Source organism: Protopterus annectens, chromosome 3.part1, assembly GCF_019279795.1.
Source record: "Protopterus annectens isolate FY-2018-M chromosome 3.part1, PAN1.0, whole genome shotgun sequence".
Classification (NCBI taxonomy): domain Eukaryota; kingdom Metazoa; phylum Chordata; order Ceratodontiformes; family Protopteridae; genus Protopterus; species Protopterus annectens.
Window position 1 is genome coordinate 1,824,782,891 of NC_056732.1, and position 18,726 is coordinate 1,824,801,616.

Below are 18,726 nucleotides of genomic sequence, written 5' to 3' on the forward strand. Positions count from 1 at the left end.
CAGAGGGAAGACTGTTTTTTTTTTCCTTTTATGAGGCATGAAGTCTCCCTGGAGGCTACAGTTAAATAATAATTCCAGAGCGTCTCATAGATCATGTTTCATGCTATTTAGAAGGCATCCTGAAATACTGTCTGGACCCACTGATGCAGCGTTCTGGCTTTAGACAGAGCATTAAGGACCTTGTTTCTTAGTGATAGCAGGGAGAGTTATATTCAATGGTATTTCCTGAGGGAAGGTTTGAGGGGGGAAGGAAAAGTAAAGTTGGGGTTGAATTTGTTGTCCAGTAGGTTTGCTATTTCTTCCATCTCAGTATAGATGGCTCCATCATCAATGAGCTCTGCACACAACTGTGTAATGCCTTTGAGGTTGCAGGCATAGCTGAAGAATGCCTTGTGGTTGTCCTTGGCCTGGGAGGCCACATTTTCCTCAAATTTGGCTTTGGCAGACTATTTGTTCTCTGAGTTGTTTGTTTAGTTTGATGAGGGTGCTTTTATCCTGCTGGGTGCTGCACCTCCTAATTTTTGTCATGATTTTCTTTCTTCTTTTATACAGCCTATTGATTTTTTGATTTCACCAGGGTGGCTGTTTTTTTGAGTTAGTTCTTTACTTCTTCCTGGTAGGTAGAGGTGCCTCTATGCAGCTATTAACATGCTTGGATAGGGTTTCTGTGTATAGTTCTGCATAGGCAGCAGTGTTCTCAGAGTTTATGGGGGCCTGAAATTTTGACAGGTTATCACTTAATAGTAGAAAGTTAGCCTTAGAGTAGTTCCTGGATAGACCAGGGTTAGCTGGGGTTCCAGGTTTTATTTTTACTTCAAAGGAGACCATTTTGTGGTCTGACCTTACCAGAGAAGACATTACTTTAGGGGGTGTGCAGCACTTTCCCATATTAGTGAGGACCAGATCCAGTATGGTTGCACCCCTGGTTGGTGTACTAACAATCTGGTCCAGAGAGTTTGTGTTTACAAAATCCAGAAATCACTGTGCCTGTACATTTAGTGTCATATACGATTCCCAGTTAATAGTTGGGTAATTAAAGTTACCCGTCAGTATGGTATTGGGTTGGATGATGAGTGTTACCGATAAGTTTAAATATATGGTATGGGTCTCATGGGTCACAGAGGGGGACCTATAGGTTGCAAGGAGGTGGTATTGGATTTTGCCTGTGGTGATTTGAACGTGGAGAAGCTCAAGTGCATTGTCCTGTTTGACCAGCCTTGAGGGATAATTATTTTTGATGTAAATTGAGATACCTCCACCTTTAGTCCTTGTCTGTGTAGTAGCTAGTCTAAATGTGTGGAAGGCATTATGACCTTGCACTGTTGGTGTGCTCTCCACAGCTTTAAACAATGTCTCAGTGACTGCACAGATGTCAGCATTCTTTAGGCTAAAGAGAGCTTCTAGGGAATGGAGTTTTTTGTTTAGACTCCTAGCAGTGAGCAGTAACACCTTTAGATTTTCTTGGTTTTGATTTGTTATGTCAGAGGTTCTTTCAGTCTGGCATTGCATAAAAAGGCACTATACGGGAGAATGATGTTTTAGCTAATATTCAAAAGCCTAGAGGGAGAGGTGCAGACCATCCCTATCAAAGCAACTTTGACTGTTGACCATCTTCTTCCAAGCTGACCAATACTGAACCCCCCCTTAGTATGACATCAGAAACTAAGCCAACAATTAAAGTCAGTCATCTTTTGCTCGTATTGTGGCATCATCCTTGGAGAAGGTAAAATTCTGCTCAATGCTAGGTTCATACCAGCCTGAGAGTGCTCCATGATGTCTCTCTTCATATAGTCTAGGGAGGTATGTCTCAGGTCATTTACACCCACGTGGACTATGACTGTGTCATACTGGTACATGTGGTCCATTGATCTGAGTGTGTGTGTAATGTGGCAGTAACTGACCGTGACTTTCTCCTTACTCAGCCTGGTGAGAAGAGCATCAGTTTGTTCCATAATGGAGTCTCCAATGAATGGAATGTTCGATTGTGTGAAGGTTTGCCTTATGAGCTTAGAAGTAGAGGCTCCATGAGAAGTGGCTGTATGTGTTGATGTGGGTGTTGTTTTGAAACTTTGCATATGGGGCTCCTGAGGGTATTTGTTATGTGTACTTCATCTAGTAGGAGACTAACATCTACGCTTTGGGATTGGCTCCTTGTTTTTCCATCTCCCAGATTTTCCTGCTGTCATCTCCCCTGGACTAAGCTTCTGGTGTCATTCTAAGGGGATCCAGTATCTGTCTGCCTGGGATGACATGATCGACAAGCCACGATGCTTTGCCAGAGATGGCCTGCACCTGTCGCCCCTGGGATTATGGATACTGGCTAAGGCTCTAGCCACCCCTATAGTGCCTTTTTTAGGCAAGGTTCAAATGACAAATTCACCACCCTAACAGGTACAGGCAAGAAGAATCTGAGGGTATTGCTACTCAATGCTAGAAGTCTAAACCTCAAAATGCACTCTCTCGAGGCACTCCTTAAAATGGAGAACCTCGACATCTGTGCAGTGACAGAGACCTGGTTCAAGGCTCCAGAGAGTACCCCTGCATTACCAGGTTATAATTCATACCACACCTTTCGGACACCTAACCTGGACCGAAACACTAAAGGCGGGGGTGTGTCCATATTCATTAAGGATATCCACACCTCCAGGCTAGTTGCTCAGCATAATGCATCCGAGATTATCCAAGTGCAACTAACTCTGGGCAAGACCGCAATCCAAATTTTAGCTTGCTACAGATCCCCCACCATGCCCCAGGATTCCCACTCCTCATTTCTTAATACACTGGAAAATATTAGGGTACAACCTAACACCCTAATAATGGGCGATTTCAACTACCCTACCATTAACTGGGAAAACTACTCGTACCAACTCTTGTGCTCAACGTTTTCTGGAATTCATAAATTCTAATGCCATGGATCAACTTATCCACACCCCCACCAGGGGCAGCAATATCCTAGACCTGGTTATTACCAGCATGGGCAACCGGTGCTCCACACCAGAGGTCAATTCCTCGTTGGTCAGATCAGACCATAAGCTAATCACCCTAGACATCCACATCCCTCCCCCACCCCCCATCAGGGAAACCACAGTAAAAAATTTCTCCAATGCCAACTTCACGCTTCTTAAGATAGAAGTGGCAAACTTCACGATACCCATGCTGACGGACAATAGAGGTATGTCTGCTGAATCCTACACAAATGCACTTTATAAGCACTTACATGAGTGCATGGATTGTGCAATCCCTAACAGAACCAAGATGCTATCCTCCAAAAAAAGGAAGACAATCTGGTGGTCCCCTGCCATAAACAAACTCTACAACAGAAGAAAGAAACTGTTGCAAAAAAAGAGTAAAATCCCATGATTGGAGAAACTCCCTGGTCAGCTTCAGTAAGAAGCTGAGATCCCTCATAAAATCCTCCAAAGCTAGTTATGAAAACAAAATTGCCACTGACTCTAAAGACAACCACAAAGCATTCTATAGCTATGTCAAGAATCTCAATGGCAACACTCAGATCTGCTCTGAGTTACAGCACAATGGCACTAAATATACAGAACCAATGGATATTGCCAACATCCTGGAAGATAGGTTCAGTGCTAACTTTACCCCTCTGTCATCCCCTAAAGGGCCCCTCTCTATACCAGAAGAATGCAAAGTTCCTGTAATCATGGCTGCACAGGTAAAAAACACACTATCCAAAGCCAAGAACACAGCATCCATGGGATCTGACGACATCCCAGGCTGTGTTCTACATGAACTACAGAATGAACTGGCATCCCACCTAAGTACCATGTTCAATCATAGCCTCACCTCAGGCTATGTGCCCACTGAATGGCGCACAGCGACAGTTATCCCACTCCACAAAGGGGAGCCACCACAGACCCCGGAAACTACCGCCCCATTAGCCTAATGAGCCTGGTCTGCAAGGCTATGGAGCATATCATCATGGAACTTATAAACAATGACATTGGTAATCTCCAAACTCAGGACCCCATCCAGTTTCTAAAAGGCAGATTATGTCTCCTAAACCTGATAGACTTCTTTGAAGCAGTCACCAAAGCCGTACATGAGGGTAAGGTGGTTCACACAGCCTATCTAGATCTCGCCAAGGCTTTTGACACCATCCCCCACTCTGGAATTATAGATAAACTCACTAAACTAGGTATAAATCCCTATGTCACAAGATGGGTTGCCAACTGGCTCACTGACAGAACCCACACTGTGAAAGTAGCAGACTCCAAATCCAGCTTCAGACAAGTGACAAGTGGAGTACCACAGGGTTCAGTCCTGGGTCCTCTCCTGTTTGGTATCTACTTCTCTGAAGTACAGGCCGAAACAGAAGGTCTTTGGCTAACGAAGTTCGCAGATGACTTCAAACTAGGAGCCATAATCAAAACTCCAAAAGATGTGGACATCCTACAAAAGGGCCTTGCTGAGACAGATGCCTGGTGTCAAAGCCATGGCCTCAAGCTCAATGCCAAAAAGTGCATTGTCATTCCTTTTGGTACAAACTCAGTACCCATGAACTACCACATAGGTGGTAGTCTACTTAACACCGAAAGTGTGATAAGAGACCTTGGGACACAGGTGGACAGTAGTCTCTCCTTTGATAATCACATCGCCACAGTAGTCAGGAAATCCTTCTATGTGGCACACCTCATCACAAAAGGTTTCTCATCCAGGAAAAAAGAGGTCATTGTTCCCCTCTACTCGTCACTCATTAGACCCATTATAGAGTACAATGCCCCTTTTGGTATGTACCTCACAAGACATCTACAACAACTGGAAAGGCCACAGAAATACCTCACAAAAAGGATTACCAGCCTCAAAGAGATACCCTATGCAGACTGTCTCAAAAAACTGAAGCTTTACTCCATTGCATATCACCTACTCAGAGGCGATCTCTGCCTAACACACAAAGCTATGTCAATCCCAGAGCTTTTAGACACGCTCCACTTAAAGAAATCCTAATCCCTACAAGCTACACGCTCTAGGGACCTAAACCTCATCACCACAATAAACAGAACATGCTGGAGGGATAGATTCCTGTCCCAGAGACTTCCCATAGTCTGGAACAAACTACCTATCTATATCAAACGAAGCTCCTCATTAGCACTGTTCAAGAAAAATCTTGATGATTGGATGGGACATAGGAAATTCACCCCGGGGATCACTTCTGTGGCTCTGCTCGACAGTGGCACAGGAAAATAATTTTCTTGGGTGGTGAAAGCCAGGGTACCTTTGGCTAGGCTTATATAGGCCCTAGTGCCAATAGCCTAGTACCTACCTATGAACCTATGAACCTTCTCACCATTGTTTGTAAAATAACTTATCTGTTGAATGCAATGGATCAGAACAAGAACACTTGTCCATCTACCTACTTAACTGAATAAATTACTTGAAACTACAAGGCTTCTAATCCTTTGCATCCTGTTTCTTGTTAGTTGTGGCACCCTCTGGGTCACAGGAGGGATGTCAGACCTGACTCGAGCTTTCTGGATTACCTCTGTTCTCTTTACACAACTAATGACATAAGCACAAACATTGACATAATTTACATAAAGCATGGAATATACATGAACAATAATTATAAAAAAAGAAGCTGTTTGTTAAGTGTAACCTTCGGCTTAGTGAGAATGAAGGGAAACTGGCAGATAGTGTAGGACACGTGGTCATTATCTGATGTCGGAATCTATGGCTCTTCGATCAGCGGTAACTGAAGAGACAAATACAATGCATCTGTTTATCGCTCTCAACCGCTTAGCACAAAAAATCTGGACAAAGCCAAAAATAATGGGGGGGGGGGGCAAAAATAAGGACACATTTTACATATTGCTCTTATAAACGTAGAAAGTTGCTATAATAAAAGGTCTTGTGTTACCGTGCATGTTCTGAAGGATAAGAAGTCTGAAATGCAATTGTCTATCATTATTTAATTTATTCAGTCCTTAGTGATGTGCCACAAAAATCCAGAAAATCACAAATTTTATGAGGAACAGAACAAAAATATGAGGCAAAAATGTGGACATGCTGTGAAAATTTGGACAGTTGACAGGTATGGCTGTAGTATTCTTGTAAGGAACGTATCCTAAGGCTGCACCTTAGTTGTCATAAAGAATTGTAAATGCTGATGCTTGGTGTTTATGAAGTGTGAAACCTGAAGAGGACTCCTTCTGTAGCTTTGTTAGATGTAACTACATTATGACCTTGTGATACTAAATCAAAATGCTCCTAATCTAGGTAAACACCTTTACTGTGACAGCAGGGCTATAGGAATGTAAGGCAAAGTCTGTAACAAACAAGTGCTACACATTATGAAAGTCTGAAGGAAAACATAAATGTGCAAAAACCTGCATTATTCTAAACCGTGTGCTGCATAAATTCATCGTCCTCAGCAGTGGGATGGAAGCTTTCTTTACCAGCCTGTCTCATTACATATTTAAATAAACCCCTCCTCCTGCACTTGCCTCTCAAGTTTTATGTCATGAATATTTATCTCTTAACGTGCTGTAGGAAGCAATTTCAGTGGTGAACAGGAAGTCAAGTTTCCTAAAGTTCTTCAAGACCTGTTTTACAGGCTTTGCAGGAAGTTTCAAATGTAGCTGGATTTTTTATGAGTGTTTTTATTTTCTGTGATTCTTAATGTTTATGGACAGAGCTCGGAAGCACAGAAGGTCATGAAGCTGGAGGTATGAGCTTACTGAGCAAATTATAAAACTTGTTTTCTGTGAGCAGTCACCTTTTGTTTACTTCTAGATTCTGAAAGACATGTGGGGTTGCTTTTTATGAAGTGTGCAGCAATGTTAATGGGAAAGTGGGACTGGGGCAGAGAACTGGAGAGCATGAAGCTGCAGATAAGGAATTCTGAGCTCCATGGATCTGTAAGGGGGAACAGATTTATGAGAAACAGATATCATTTGTTATTCTAGCCTGAAATGTAAAGGGTAGCATGTTGTATTTGTGAAATCTGCAGTTTGTGCTGGCAAGGACAGAACTAGGATCATGAAGTTGGAAGGAAGGGATGCAGAGTGCACTGGAAGCTGTAGTGGAAAATGTCTCCTGTGAATAATTAAATCATATGTTTGGCCTGAAGCAGCAGTGTAAGATATGGCAAAATTACAACTAACATTGCAATGCTTTCCCATTCTGCAAGAAAACAATCACATTCTTGTCATGTAATGTGCGCTGTTACACTCTCTTACAAGTATGTAGCAGCTGATTAATATGCGTGTATATGTATAGTATGTATGTCTGGTACCTGTAATATCTATCTCCTGGCAATTGTTTACTTAAGGACACATCAGAATGGGAAGTAGCAAGCCCTGCCCTCTACATGATGTGGGCAGAGACAAGGCTGCAAGGATCCAGAATGACTGTCGCCTACATAAAGGGCAGTTTATTCAGAGAATTATTATTTTATAATGTATTTATTTGTGTGCTTTAGGAGATGAGGTTAAAAAGGTAGCCAAAATAATGTACATCGGGGGCTTCTATCCCCCACACTTCCCATAGTTGGATGGCAAGTCACTTAAAATTATGTGGACATTAGTCCCCTTGCTTGATGTGGGTAGTAGTCTCAGTGATTGTTTACTTTCGGACATATTAATGTAAAAAGAATTCGAATTACAAATTGTCCCAACAAACTCACATAAGTGACAAACCCCATCTGGAACTCGATCAAGTTGGCACTTAACACATCTGCACAACTTACAGCTATATCTCCTAATATAAACAATCACCTGTGTTTGTGTGTGTGTGTGTTTTATTTATATGTGTGTGTGTGTGTGTGTGTGTGTGTGTGTGTGTGTGTGTGTGTGTGTGTGTGTGTGTGTGTATATATATATATATATATATATATATATATATATATATATATATATATATATATATATATATATATATATATATATTTGGCAACCATATTCTCGATTGCTAAGAGTAAAAGAGTTCCCAGCCATGTAGTGTATAATGAATTTAGGGTTAACCAGGTACCCAAAAACCTACAAAATGTACATGCACGAATGTGAATTTCAGTTCATATAACTAAGCTTTTGTTCTACTCTGATACAGAAAACACATGTGCTGTAGATGTTTATTTTGTCATTAGGCTTATTAATGCCTGAAAAGCATTGTTTAGGTGCTGGGAACACGGCTGTGCAGGAGCAGGGGAGCATGATGTCACAGGTAAAGAATTCTGAGTTACGGTGAGGTGTACTACCTTTGTTTCTGAACTGTTAAAAGACTATATAGCATCTCTTATAAAGAACAGAAAATAATGTCTTCCACAGAATGTCTTTCTGGATGTATAACTGAAATAGAATTTGCTCATAAGAAATGTTTTTAAACAAATTTATTTATGTATTTATTTTATATTTGTTTATTGGGAAAGTCCAACTGGGATAAGACCCATTTTCAGCGGAGCCCCTGGGAGAAAAGCTCCACTTATAGAGATTATACAAAACTTATACAAGAAATTATACAAAAATATACAAAACATACAGTATACCAGAAATTACATTCTATGCTACTATAGCTGACATTTGTATTATAGGTTCATAGGTTCATACTAGGCTATCTGCCCTAGGGCATTTATAAGCCAAGCCAGAGTGTGTTTGGCTTTCGCCACCCATTTTAAATTAATTTTGCTATGCCCTTTTTTGAGGTTAGTATACTGTGCCTCTGTGTAACAGTGACACAGAAGTGATACCTGGGGTAAACCTACGATCTCCCATCCACTCATCAAGATTCCTCTTGAAGAGAGTCAATGAGGGACTCTGCCTAACCTGGACTGGAATTTTATTCCAGAGTGAAGGGAGCCTCTGGGTTATGAATCTGTCCCTCCAGCATGTCCTATTTATTTCAGTGCTGAGGTTCAAATCTCTTTATACGCCAGGCACAGATCGCTTCTGAGCAGCAGGCGTGCCACTGAGTAGGAGCAACTGTTTGAGCCTTTTGATCCCTTGGACAAAAGGGGTATTGTATGATGAGGATGAGTAAAGAGGTTTTGTCCAGCATGTCCTATTTATTTCAGTGCTGAGGTTCAAATCTCCCGAGCGCGTAGCTCGATGGGATTTGGATTTTCTGAGGTGCAGCATGTCCATTAATTCCGGGTTGGACATGGCTTTATACGTCAGGCACAGATCGCCTCTGAGCAGGCGGTATGCCACTGAGTAGAGCTGGAGTTTCTTTAACCGGGCATCATATGGCAACTGTTTGAGCCCTTTGATCCTCTTGGTGAGGTACTTTTGGGGTCTTTCCAGTTGCTGCAGGTGTCTGGTAAGGTACATCCCAAAAGGGGTATTGTACTCAATTATGGGCCTGATGAGGGATGAGTAAAGAGGCACGATGACCTCCCCTGATCTAGATGTGAATCCCTTCATGATTAGGTGGGCTATATAAAATGTTTTTCTAACCACTTTGGCCACGTGGTTGTCAAATGAGAGATTGCTATCAACTTGGGTCCCCAGGTCCCTAATTACTTCTTCTGTACTTAATGGATTACCACCTATGTGGTAATTTGTGGGCACTTTGTTTTTGCCAAAGGGATGACTATACACTTTTGGCGTTTAGCTTGAAGCCATGGCTCTGGCACCAGTTGTCTGTTTCTATCAGGCCCTTTTGGAGGATGCTTGTGTCAGCTGGAGAGTCTATTATGGCCCAGTTTGCAGTCATCTGCGAACTTGGTCAGCCACAGTCCTTCCATGTTGGCCTGTACCTCCGAGAAATATATACCGAACAAGAGAGGTCCCAGGACTGAGCCTTGTGGGATGCCACTTGTAACTGGTTTGGAGTCTGACATGGCTCCAGCAATTCTAACCATGTGGGTTCTGTCCTTGAGCCAGTTTGCAACCCATCTAGTGACATAGGGGTTTATATTTAAGCTGGTGAGCTTATCTATTATGCCCGAGTGGGGTATTGTATCGAAGGCTTTTGTGAGGTCCAGGTAGGCTGTGTGGACCACCTTCCCCTCGTCAATGGCCTTGGTGACTGTTTCAAAGAAATTGACCAGGTTTAAGAGGCAAGATCTGCCCTTAACAAAGCCGAACTGGGTAGGATCCAGTGTCTGTAGGTCCCCAATATCTTTATTTATAAGGTCCATGATGATCCTTTCCATAGCTTTGCAGACCAAGCTAGTCAGGCTTATGGGGCGATAGTTTCCAGGATCCGTTGAGGCACCACCTTTGTGGAGAGGGACCACTGTTGCTGTACGCCACTCTTTGGGTACATATCCTGTAGTAAGGCTGAGATTGAACAGTAGTTTTATGTTTGGGTTTAGCTCTTCTTGGAGTTCATGTAGGACGCAGCCCGGGACACCGTCTGGTCCCATTGATGCTGTGCTTTTTGCTTTGGAGAGTGCGACTCTTACCTGAGCATCTGAGATGTCAGGGGGGGAGCACTCTGCTGGGATAGATATTTGCCCTTTTGGTGGGGAGGGGGTTTGTGCTGAACCTGTCAGCTAGGATGTTGGCAATGTCTGTGGGTTCGGTGTATTTTTTGTCATTTTGGACTAATTCTGAGCATATGTGGGAATTCCCACCCAGGTTCCTAACATAACTAAAGAAAGCCTTGTGATTATCCTTAGTGTCCTGTGCAATTTTTCTCTCGAAGCTGGCCTTAGATGATTTTATGAGTGCCCGTAGTTTTTTCCTAATAATGATCAGAGATACCTTCCCTTTTTGGGATTTTGCTCTATCATGTAGTAGCTTCCTCCTTCTATTGTATAGTTTGTTTATGGCTGGGGTCCACCAGACAGGACGTCTGCCTTTGGAGGATTGGGTCTTGGTTTTATTTGGGATTGCATGATCCATGCATTCCTGAAGGTGTTCATAGAATGCGTTTATAAAGGATTCTGCGATCTGGGCCGTATTTTCCACAGGCCCGGGGGCTTTGAAGGATTCCACCTCGGTTTTGAGGAGTGTGAAATTTGCTTTAGAGAAGTTTTTCACTGTGGTATTCTGGGCAGGGGGTGGGGTCGGGATGTGAATATCCAGTGAGATTAGTTTATGGTCTGTTCTTACCAGTGAGGGATACACTTCTGGTCTGGTGCATAGAGTCCCCATGTTGGTGACGATCAGGTCCAGTATGTTTTCCCCTCTTGTGGGAGTGGTAACAAGTTGTTCCATAGCATTTGAGTTTATAAATTCTAGGAACCTTTGGGCTAGGGTGCTGGAGCTAGAGTAATGCTCCCAGTCTATGTTTGGGTAGTTGAAGTCGCCCAATATAATGGTGTTTGGAGAGACCTTCATATTTTCCAGTGTTCTCAGGAAGGCTGAGTGGGGTTCCTGGGTTTGGGAGGGTGGTCTGTAGCAGGCTATAAACTGGAAGGCAGTTTTACCCACTGTTAGTTGCACATGGATAGTCTCTGATGCTTCGTGCTGTGCCACCAACCTGGGGGTGTGGGTATCTTTGACGAATATTGATACTCCGCCTCCTTTTGTGGTTCGGTCCAAGTTTTGCGGCCGAAAAGCATGGTATGAGGTATAACCTGGTAGTGCTGGGGTGCTCTCGGGAGCCTTGAACCAGGTTTCTGTTACTGCACAGATATCGATGTTCTCCATGCTAAGGAGAGTTTCGAGTGCGTGCATCTTGAGTTTTAGATTTCTGGCGTTGAGTAGCATTACTCTTAGTTTCTTATCCCTTGTGATACCTATGGAGGTGGGTTTGTCTTTTGAGCCTTGCCTAAAAAAGGCACTATGGGGGTAGCAAGAGCCTTTGCCAATATCCGAAAGCCCAGGGGTGACAGGTGCAAAACGTCCCTAGCGAAGCATCATGGCTTATCGAGCATGTCATCCCAGGCAGACAGGCATTGGATCCCCTTTGAATGACACCAATACGTAAGCCAGTTGTTGAAATTGATCATCTTGTCTTCATATTGTGGCATCATTCTTGGTGAGGGTAAGATGCTACTCAAGGTCAGGGTCATACCGGCCTGGGCTACATGCTCAGAGAGCTCCTCTATGTCTCTTTTCATGTAGTCCAGGGAGGTACGTGTCAGGTCATTCACACCAGCATGAACAATGACTGAGTCCTATTTGTACTTGCCTTGGAGTGACCTGAGTGCTTGTGTTATGTGGCGGATCCTAGCGCCCGACAGGCAGCTCACCGTGACCTTCTCCTTGTTCAGCCTGGTGAGTGGGACGTCAGTGTGCCTGACGATAGAGTCACCTATTACAAGTGTATCAGGTGTGTTGTTTAGCCTTAAGGGCTGTGACTGTTCAGCACACTGGCTTTATGAGCTATCTGTTGCACGTGTTTTGTTTTAGGGTAGCGGTTGCTTGGGTGTCTGCTTTGGAGGTCTCTGCTGCTTAGGCAGATTTTTATTTAGAGCCTCCGAGTATGTTTTTGTGTGTTTGTGTTTGGTTTGCTGTCATGGTAGGTCTATGTGAGACTGGAATTGTAGTGAGTGTGGTTTCCTTCTCCTCCTGACTGGTTACGCCAGTACTGAGTTGAGAGAGCTTAGCCTCCAGTTTGGCTATATGGTTGCATCTCTCACATGTGTTGGAATTTGTTGGGAGGAGGAGAGGGTTGTCTGTGTACATGAGGCAGTTGTAACATTGCCTCAAGATTCCCAGATTCACCAGCTGGACTGGAGAGGAGATTGACAACTGGCCTTTGGACATGCTAGAATAGTATTGGGAATTTCTACCTCCCATCTGCTGGCTACCCTGCTTCCTCATCTCTAGGAAATATAAAATATGAATTGCACAATCTTTTCCTTTTTGTGTCCTTCAAATGTCCACGAGATTCCCAGCAAATATTCCTTTCTGCAACATCTTTTGAAACCTATTTAGGAATTTGTGGTTCTAATACAACATTTAAATCCCACAATCAAAGCCCCCTGTGCCTTTTCTTTTGGAAACATCAATCCCTCCAAAAAACCTTTGTAACATCTTTATCATCCACATTTGGACTAGAATAGGTTTCAAGCACCATTCCACTAGCTTCTGTTTTACAACGTACCACAACCCACCTCACATCCAGTTGGCTTCCACTCCTTTTTCTCCACTCCAGTCTCTTTTCCCCTCCGTTTACACATGAAAAGTCCAACCATCTGAATACCATCTGAATAATAATGCTGTTGGTCAGTTTTACCCACCCACTGCCTGCGTGACTAGAGGAAGGTGAGTCCCAATGTAAAAATATTACCCTTTTTCATATCCCCCACCCTCCAAACCCTAGCTTTCTGTTCCCCTGTTGCTTCTCTGTAGAGCTGGGCTCATTAGACCCACCTGTACCCACCCCTCCCTTCACCTGAGAAGTGCAGATCATGAGACTTTGCAGCTATTCCTGCAGGCTTGTACTATCACCACAGGTCTCGCCCAGGATATCTACACATTCCCTGTCTACTCCATAATCCCCTTCCCACCCCTTGTATTCAATTTCCAAGATCCTATACCTACTTTGTAGGACAGTAGGGTAAAAGAAACCTGTTGCTCCCAAAAATGTAGACCAGATTCTAAGTTACAACTATTTCCCAATTCCCTTTGTACAGATCCTATGATGCACCCTGTTAATTGCCAAACTGCACTGTTCCTTTAGTATGTTACCCATAATCTGTTTAACAGTACATGCAACCATTTCTACATAAGACTTGAAGGAACCCCAGATTTTTATAAAGACTAATGTCGAAATTTATTTGTGAATCTCTTATTTTATGTATTGAACCAGAACAAGAATAACATAGCTGCAGAGTTTGCAGTTTAAGTGTTATAACTCTCCCATTTGGAAATTTTTACTTCCATACACATTTTGATGCTTTGTCAGCCCCCCTTTTATCACACATGCACATCGTCCAGTGGCTGCTGTAGACGGCACTATTCCATCTGCAGCCCATCACTGAATCAACACTCCTTTTTAGCTCCAGGTGCTTATCCACCCACTCTGTTCTCATATTCCAGTGGCTTACATGTCCATGTTGGCCACCTCCCCTGAGCTTATGTTCTACCACGGGTTGTACCTTGAGCATCACGCTACCCCTTCCAAATGTAGGATTCGCCGTGCTGGAGCTCACTTAGCTGTGGTGCAATCCATCAGTGTACGGTGCAGTCCATCAGTGTACGGTGCAGTCCATCAGTGTACGGTGCAGTCCATCAGTGTACGGTGCAATCCATCAGTGTACTTGTACACTTTATTTTCTGACCTCTTTCCCTACTTGAAACAGCTGAGTTTGGTACTGATGGACCACAGATCTTGTATGATAACTTTATGGCATGGCAGAACAGTAACATTCCTACCAGGCACTCTGCCTGATCATTCATTCGTCTGTACAGTAACAGTGGCAGTTGATTACTAAATTCCTTGGCTTAGGTTCATAGCTACTTACTAGGCATGTGATCAAGGACACCATTGAGGAGAATAACTTAACTACCCAGAACACTATTTGGTTAAACGAATTTCACATTGTCACACATTTGGCAAGTGAAGGCTAATGGAACTGAACCCTAGACAACAGGAAACAACTCATTAACAGCTGACTGCATTAATTCTCTGCACTAACTGCCACATAATGAAGGTCTCTCCACAGTAGCAAGATCTACAGAGCCAGTCCTGAGCACGTGTTCTACTTTAGGGTTCAGTTAGAGATCCTTTATCTCAACACCATCCAGCACTCTCTACAGGTCACTGCATCCACTCTTTTCATACATTCTGGCAGGCCTAATACAATGAAGTTCACAGTGCGGGATCTTCATCCATTCACTCCTGCAGTGCTTCTGTTGCCTCTTTTAGCCTGCATATTTGATTCTCCTGTCTGTAAACTGTGAATTCTCCCTTTTCAATATATGATGTGGAGTCTCACATGTGCTCTAATTCTTTTTCCACCATTTGCAGCATAGACCTCTCGGCTAACATATTACATTTGAGTAGCTTGTCAATCTTCCCTTTCGTTTGCACTTTTTTCTTCTCCTAAAGCAGTAGACCGTGTTGCTAAAAATTTATATTTATAGTTCCAAAGTGATATTGTCAGACTTTGGGCTCCATTACCACTAAGCAATAGTTATTGGGTAGTCCCTGGATGAAGTTCAGCACCTTTGCATCCGTATTGCTCAGGCTGTGCACCCCCCTCCAGCTGTCAGTTTATTTATTGATTTAATTTATGTATTTATTTATTTTTTTTATTAGACTGCAGTTGAGGGCACGATGCATGGAATAGAGTGGCAGATGAAGGGCACAAGGGACATCACTTCTACTTCCCCTTTGTATTGTGTCTTATATTGTAGGTCTGTTTTACTTCAGGGGGAAATTATTGGTCAAAGTAGAGACCCTCATACTAAGACCTGTTATAAAAGAATTAATCTTTAGAGGTACTCCCTCAGTGCTTTAAGGAGCATGATCCATTACTCTCCCAAAACTGACAGTCCTACATTATCTGTAAACTTTGTGAAACAAAGGCTTTTTTTTTCTTTTTGTCTTTTACCTTTGTGACATGAAAAAATATGCCAAAACAGTAGTGGCTTGACTGTAGAGACCTGTGCTGATTGTATTTTATCACATGTATATGAAGTAGTACTCAGAGATGTATGCAGTTCAGGTTTTTCTATTTTCTTTTGTATATTCGTCATCATCAACCCCCACCCTTTTCCCATTTTCTACATGGGGTCAGGGGATCGTGTTAACTGTCACCATCTCCCTCAGTTCGATGGTACACTCCTGCCTTCTTCAACACTCCTCCATGACTTTTGCAGATCTTCTCTCACACATTTCTTCCACCTCTTTGCTGGAAGTTCTCATTTCCTCTTACCTTCTTTCTGTCTGTCCCAAATCATCTTCACTAGATTGTCTTCTGTTTTTCTGCACGTGTTTGAACCACAGTAATCTGTTCTCTTTGATCTTTTCTGCAATTGGAGCTACTTTGGCTTCTGCTCTTATGTCCTCATTTCTTTGTTTGTCCCACAGTGTGCATCCTACCACCCTTCTCAGGCACTTCATTTCCATCACCTCTAGCTTCCTTATCTGCTCTGCCTTTATTTCCCAGATTTCTGTACCATACAGTAGTACTGGTCACACCACTGTTTTGTACACCTTAGTTTTCAGCTTCTTTGGCATTCATCTGTCATAAACTACACCTGACACTCTATGCCAGTTGGCTGCAGCCTCCCTGATTCTAGCTTTGACCTCTTCATTCAGACTTCCCTTCTCCTCAACTACCCCTTCCAGATACTTGAAGCTATAACCTGTTTCACTATCTTCCCTTCTCTCTGAGTTCTCAGCTTCTTCTGATTTCCCCAGTTTGCTGCCATTACCACTGTCTTATTTGTGCTTAGTTTCATCCCATGTGCCTTCTGCTTTGCATTCCATTCCCCTACCATTTGCTGATGTTTTTTGCTCAGAGTCTGCCTGTAATGCCACATCATCTGCATACAGCAACTTTGTTGATCTGTCCCCTCAACCAGTTTGCTAATGTAGTCCATCACCAGTATGAACAGCAGTGGGCTCAGAGCTGAACCCTGGTGCACACCCACTCCTACGGGGAACCCCTGTGTGAGACCAAACACTGTTCGTACTTGAGTCACTGGGTCCTTATACATAACCTGCACTAATTCTACCAATGTTTCTGGGACTTTGAACTGCCACAGTACTGCCCCCATCACCTTTCTTGGGACCATGTCATATGCTTTCTCTAAGTCTAGGAATGCCCAGTTAGACTCTTTACTTATTTCTAGTGTTTTCTCAACTATCTGTCTCACTGCAAACATCAACGCAGTTGTGCTGCATCCTGATCTGAATCCAAACTGCTCATCTCCCATCTTACTTTCTACTGCTCTGCATATCCTTCTGTCAGTCACCCTGTCCAGAACATTCATGCAGTGTGACAGGAGTTTGATGCCTCTGTACTGCCCACATTTGTGGATGCCCCCTTTGTTCCTGTACACTGGCACATGTTAATATTTGTTGCTTTTAAGAATTTGTCTTTCCTTAATAGTATGCGCCCCCTCATAAAAGAATTAGGGTCACTGGAGACCTTCTCTGACACTGAGAGATAAAATTCAAGTATCCACAGTATGCTTAGTATTATGGCCTGGGTATGCTAGCTCAGGCATGCTTGATATTGTGACCTGGATACTGTAGCTCTGGCATACTGGGTGTTGTGGCCTGGACATGCTGTGTGTTGGGGCATGGATACTATGCCCCACACATGCTCGGTATTTTGCCTGTGTCTGGGCAGGCCCTTTGGGGCATCTTCATATTCAGTAACTACAACACTAGCATACAAGTCATTTGATGGCATAGAATGATTGTGGTCATCTGAGAGCCCTTCATTGTACTCAGATATATATTTCTTTCTGATAATTGTGTGGGACTGTAATTCTTACACTTTTCCATTTCCTCTGTTATCTCTGTCTGTAACATGGAATTGTTTGGTCAGTTCTGTCCTTGTATCTCTCCATCTTAATCTAATTATTTCAGTCATTTGTAGATCTGCAAACTGTTTGATGGCAACTGTTACTTCTCTGAACTCATCTTTCTTTCAGAGTTCCTCAAAATTTGTGTTTATAGGCATTGGCCCAATCTTTTTTAGGAGGCTCTGCCCTGTCAGTATTTCTTTTCCATGTGCTATGCCCATCATCTGAGCTGTACGTCAAGAGCATATTCTTTTCTGTGATCCTTTAGCAACATGCATATGATGGCTAAGTATCAGTTAGTTTATTTTTGTTATAGAAACTAATTTTGGCAAAAAAATGTACCAGCAAACTCATTACCCCATTTAACCAAAGATCTGAAGTTCTTGTTTTCATTTGATCTTCACACTGAGGGAATAGGGATCCGGTACGGATCTGACTTGGCCGCATTTTCCAGCATCAGATCCAAATACCCCTGTCTCCCTCCTCCCTTCAGATCTCGTTTGCCACACGTTCGGTTAGATCATGATCTGTTAGCTCGGAGTTTCCTATTGGTAAGTGAAGTTTTTTTTCTGGGCTTCATTCTTCTCTTTTCATCTTTCTTATCTCTCCTCCTAGTTCTATCCCATACCGTATTCTGTGCGCTCTGTCACTGGTTCTTCTGTGCGCTCTGTCACTGGTTCTTTAAAAAAAAAGAAAACCCTTTACTCTTACACACTAGACAGGAAAGTGAGAATGTGTTTTGTGTCTGTGTGTGTTTTGTGTGTGTGTGTGTGTGTGTGTGTGTGTGTGTGTGTGTGTGTGTGTGTGTGTGTGTGTGTGTGTGTGTGTATGTGTTTTTGAGTTTTCATTCTACCATGGCTGAAAACCCCAAGCCAGGCTTTAGGAAATGCACTGAGTGTGGCCATAAGCTAACCTCTCTAATGGCCATACTCGTGTGTTGTATGTCTGTGTGTACCGCACCTGGACTCCTCATGTTCAGTCTGAGTGGGCTTCAACCCCCATGCATTGATCGATAGGAGGAACAAACTTATTTTTAAAGGCCTCCTTTCCCTGCCTTCTGAGGCCTCTGCCTCATCTTCCTCTGCCCCAGCCGCTGGGACTCAACCTCAGGCAAAGAACGCTGGGGACTGTGATAAATACTGCCACAAGGTGAGGTATAGGCCCAGAAAGCGGTCTCCTGACAGCACTTCTTCGGCTGAGACCCCGGCCAAATCGCACCCGGATTCCAGTCCGGGTTCCCCTCGACTCCAGTCACCTCGTTTCTCACTGGAGTCTGTGGTCTCCTGGGCCAGCTCCCCCTTCTTGGCCTTTCCTCAGCACCTCTCTAGGCCTGTATCAGTAGCTTCCTCCATCCGGTCCACCTGTTGTCTTTCTGAAGCCGAAGTGG

The 18,726-nt window shown here is 43.3% G+C and overlaps 1 protein-coding gene across 1 annotated transcript in view; it reads left to right on the forward strand.

Annotated features, from left to right (window-relative positions):
- Positions 1 to 6,537: 6,537 nt before the first annotated feature.
- LOC122798711 (zinc finger protein OZF-like) overlaps positions 6,538 to 18,726 on the forward strand; it is a 149,469-nt gene continuing 137,280 nt past the window's right edge. The window contains exon 1 of the mRNA XM_044067807.1: positions 6,538 to 6,686. Within this exon, the coding sequence (XP_043923742.1) occupies positions 6,675 to 6,686 (12 nt within the window). The 5' untranslated portion in view covers positions 6,538 to 6,674. The remainder of the gene's footprint in view (positions 6,687 to 18,726) is intronic.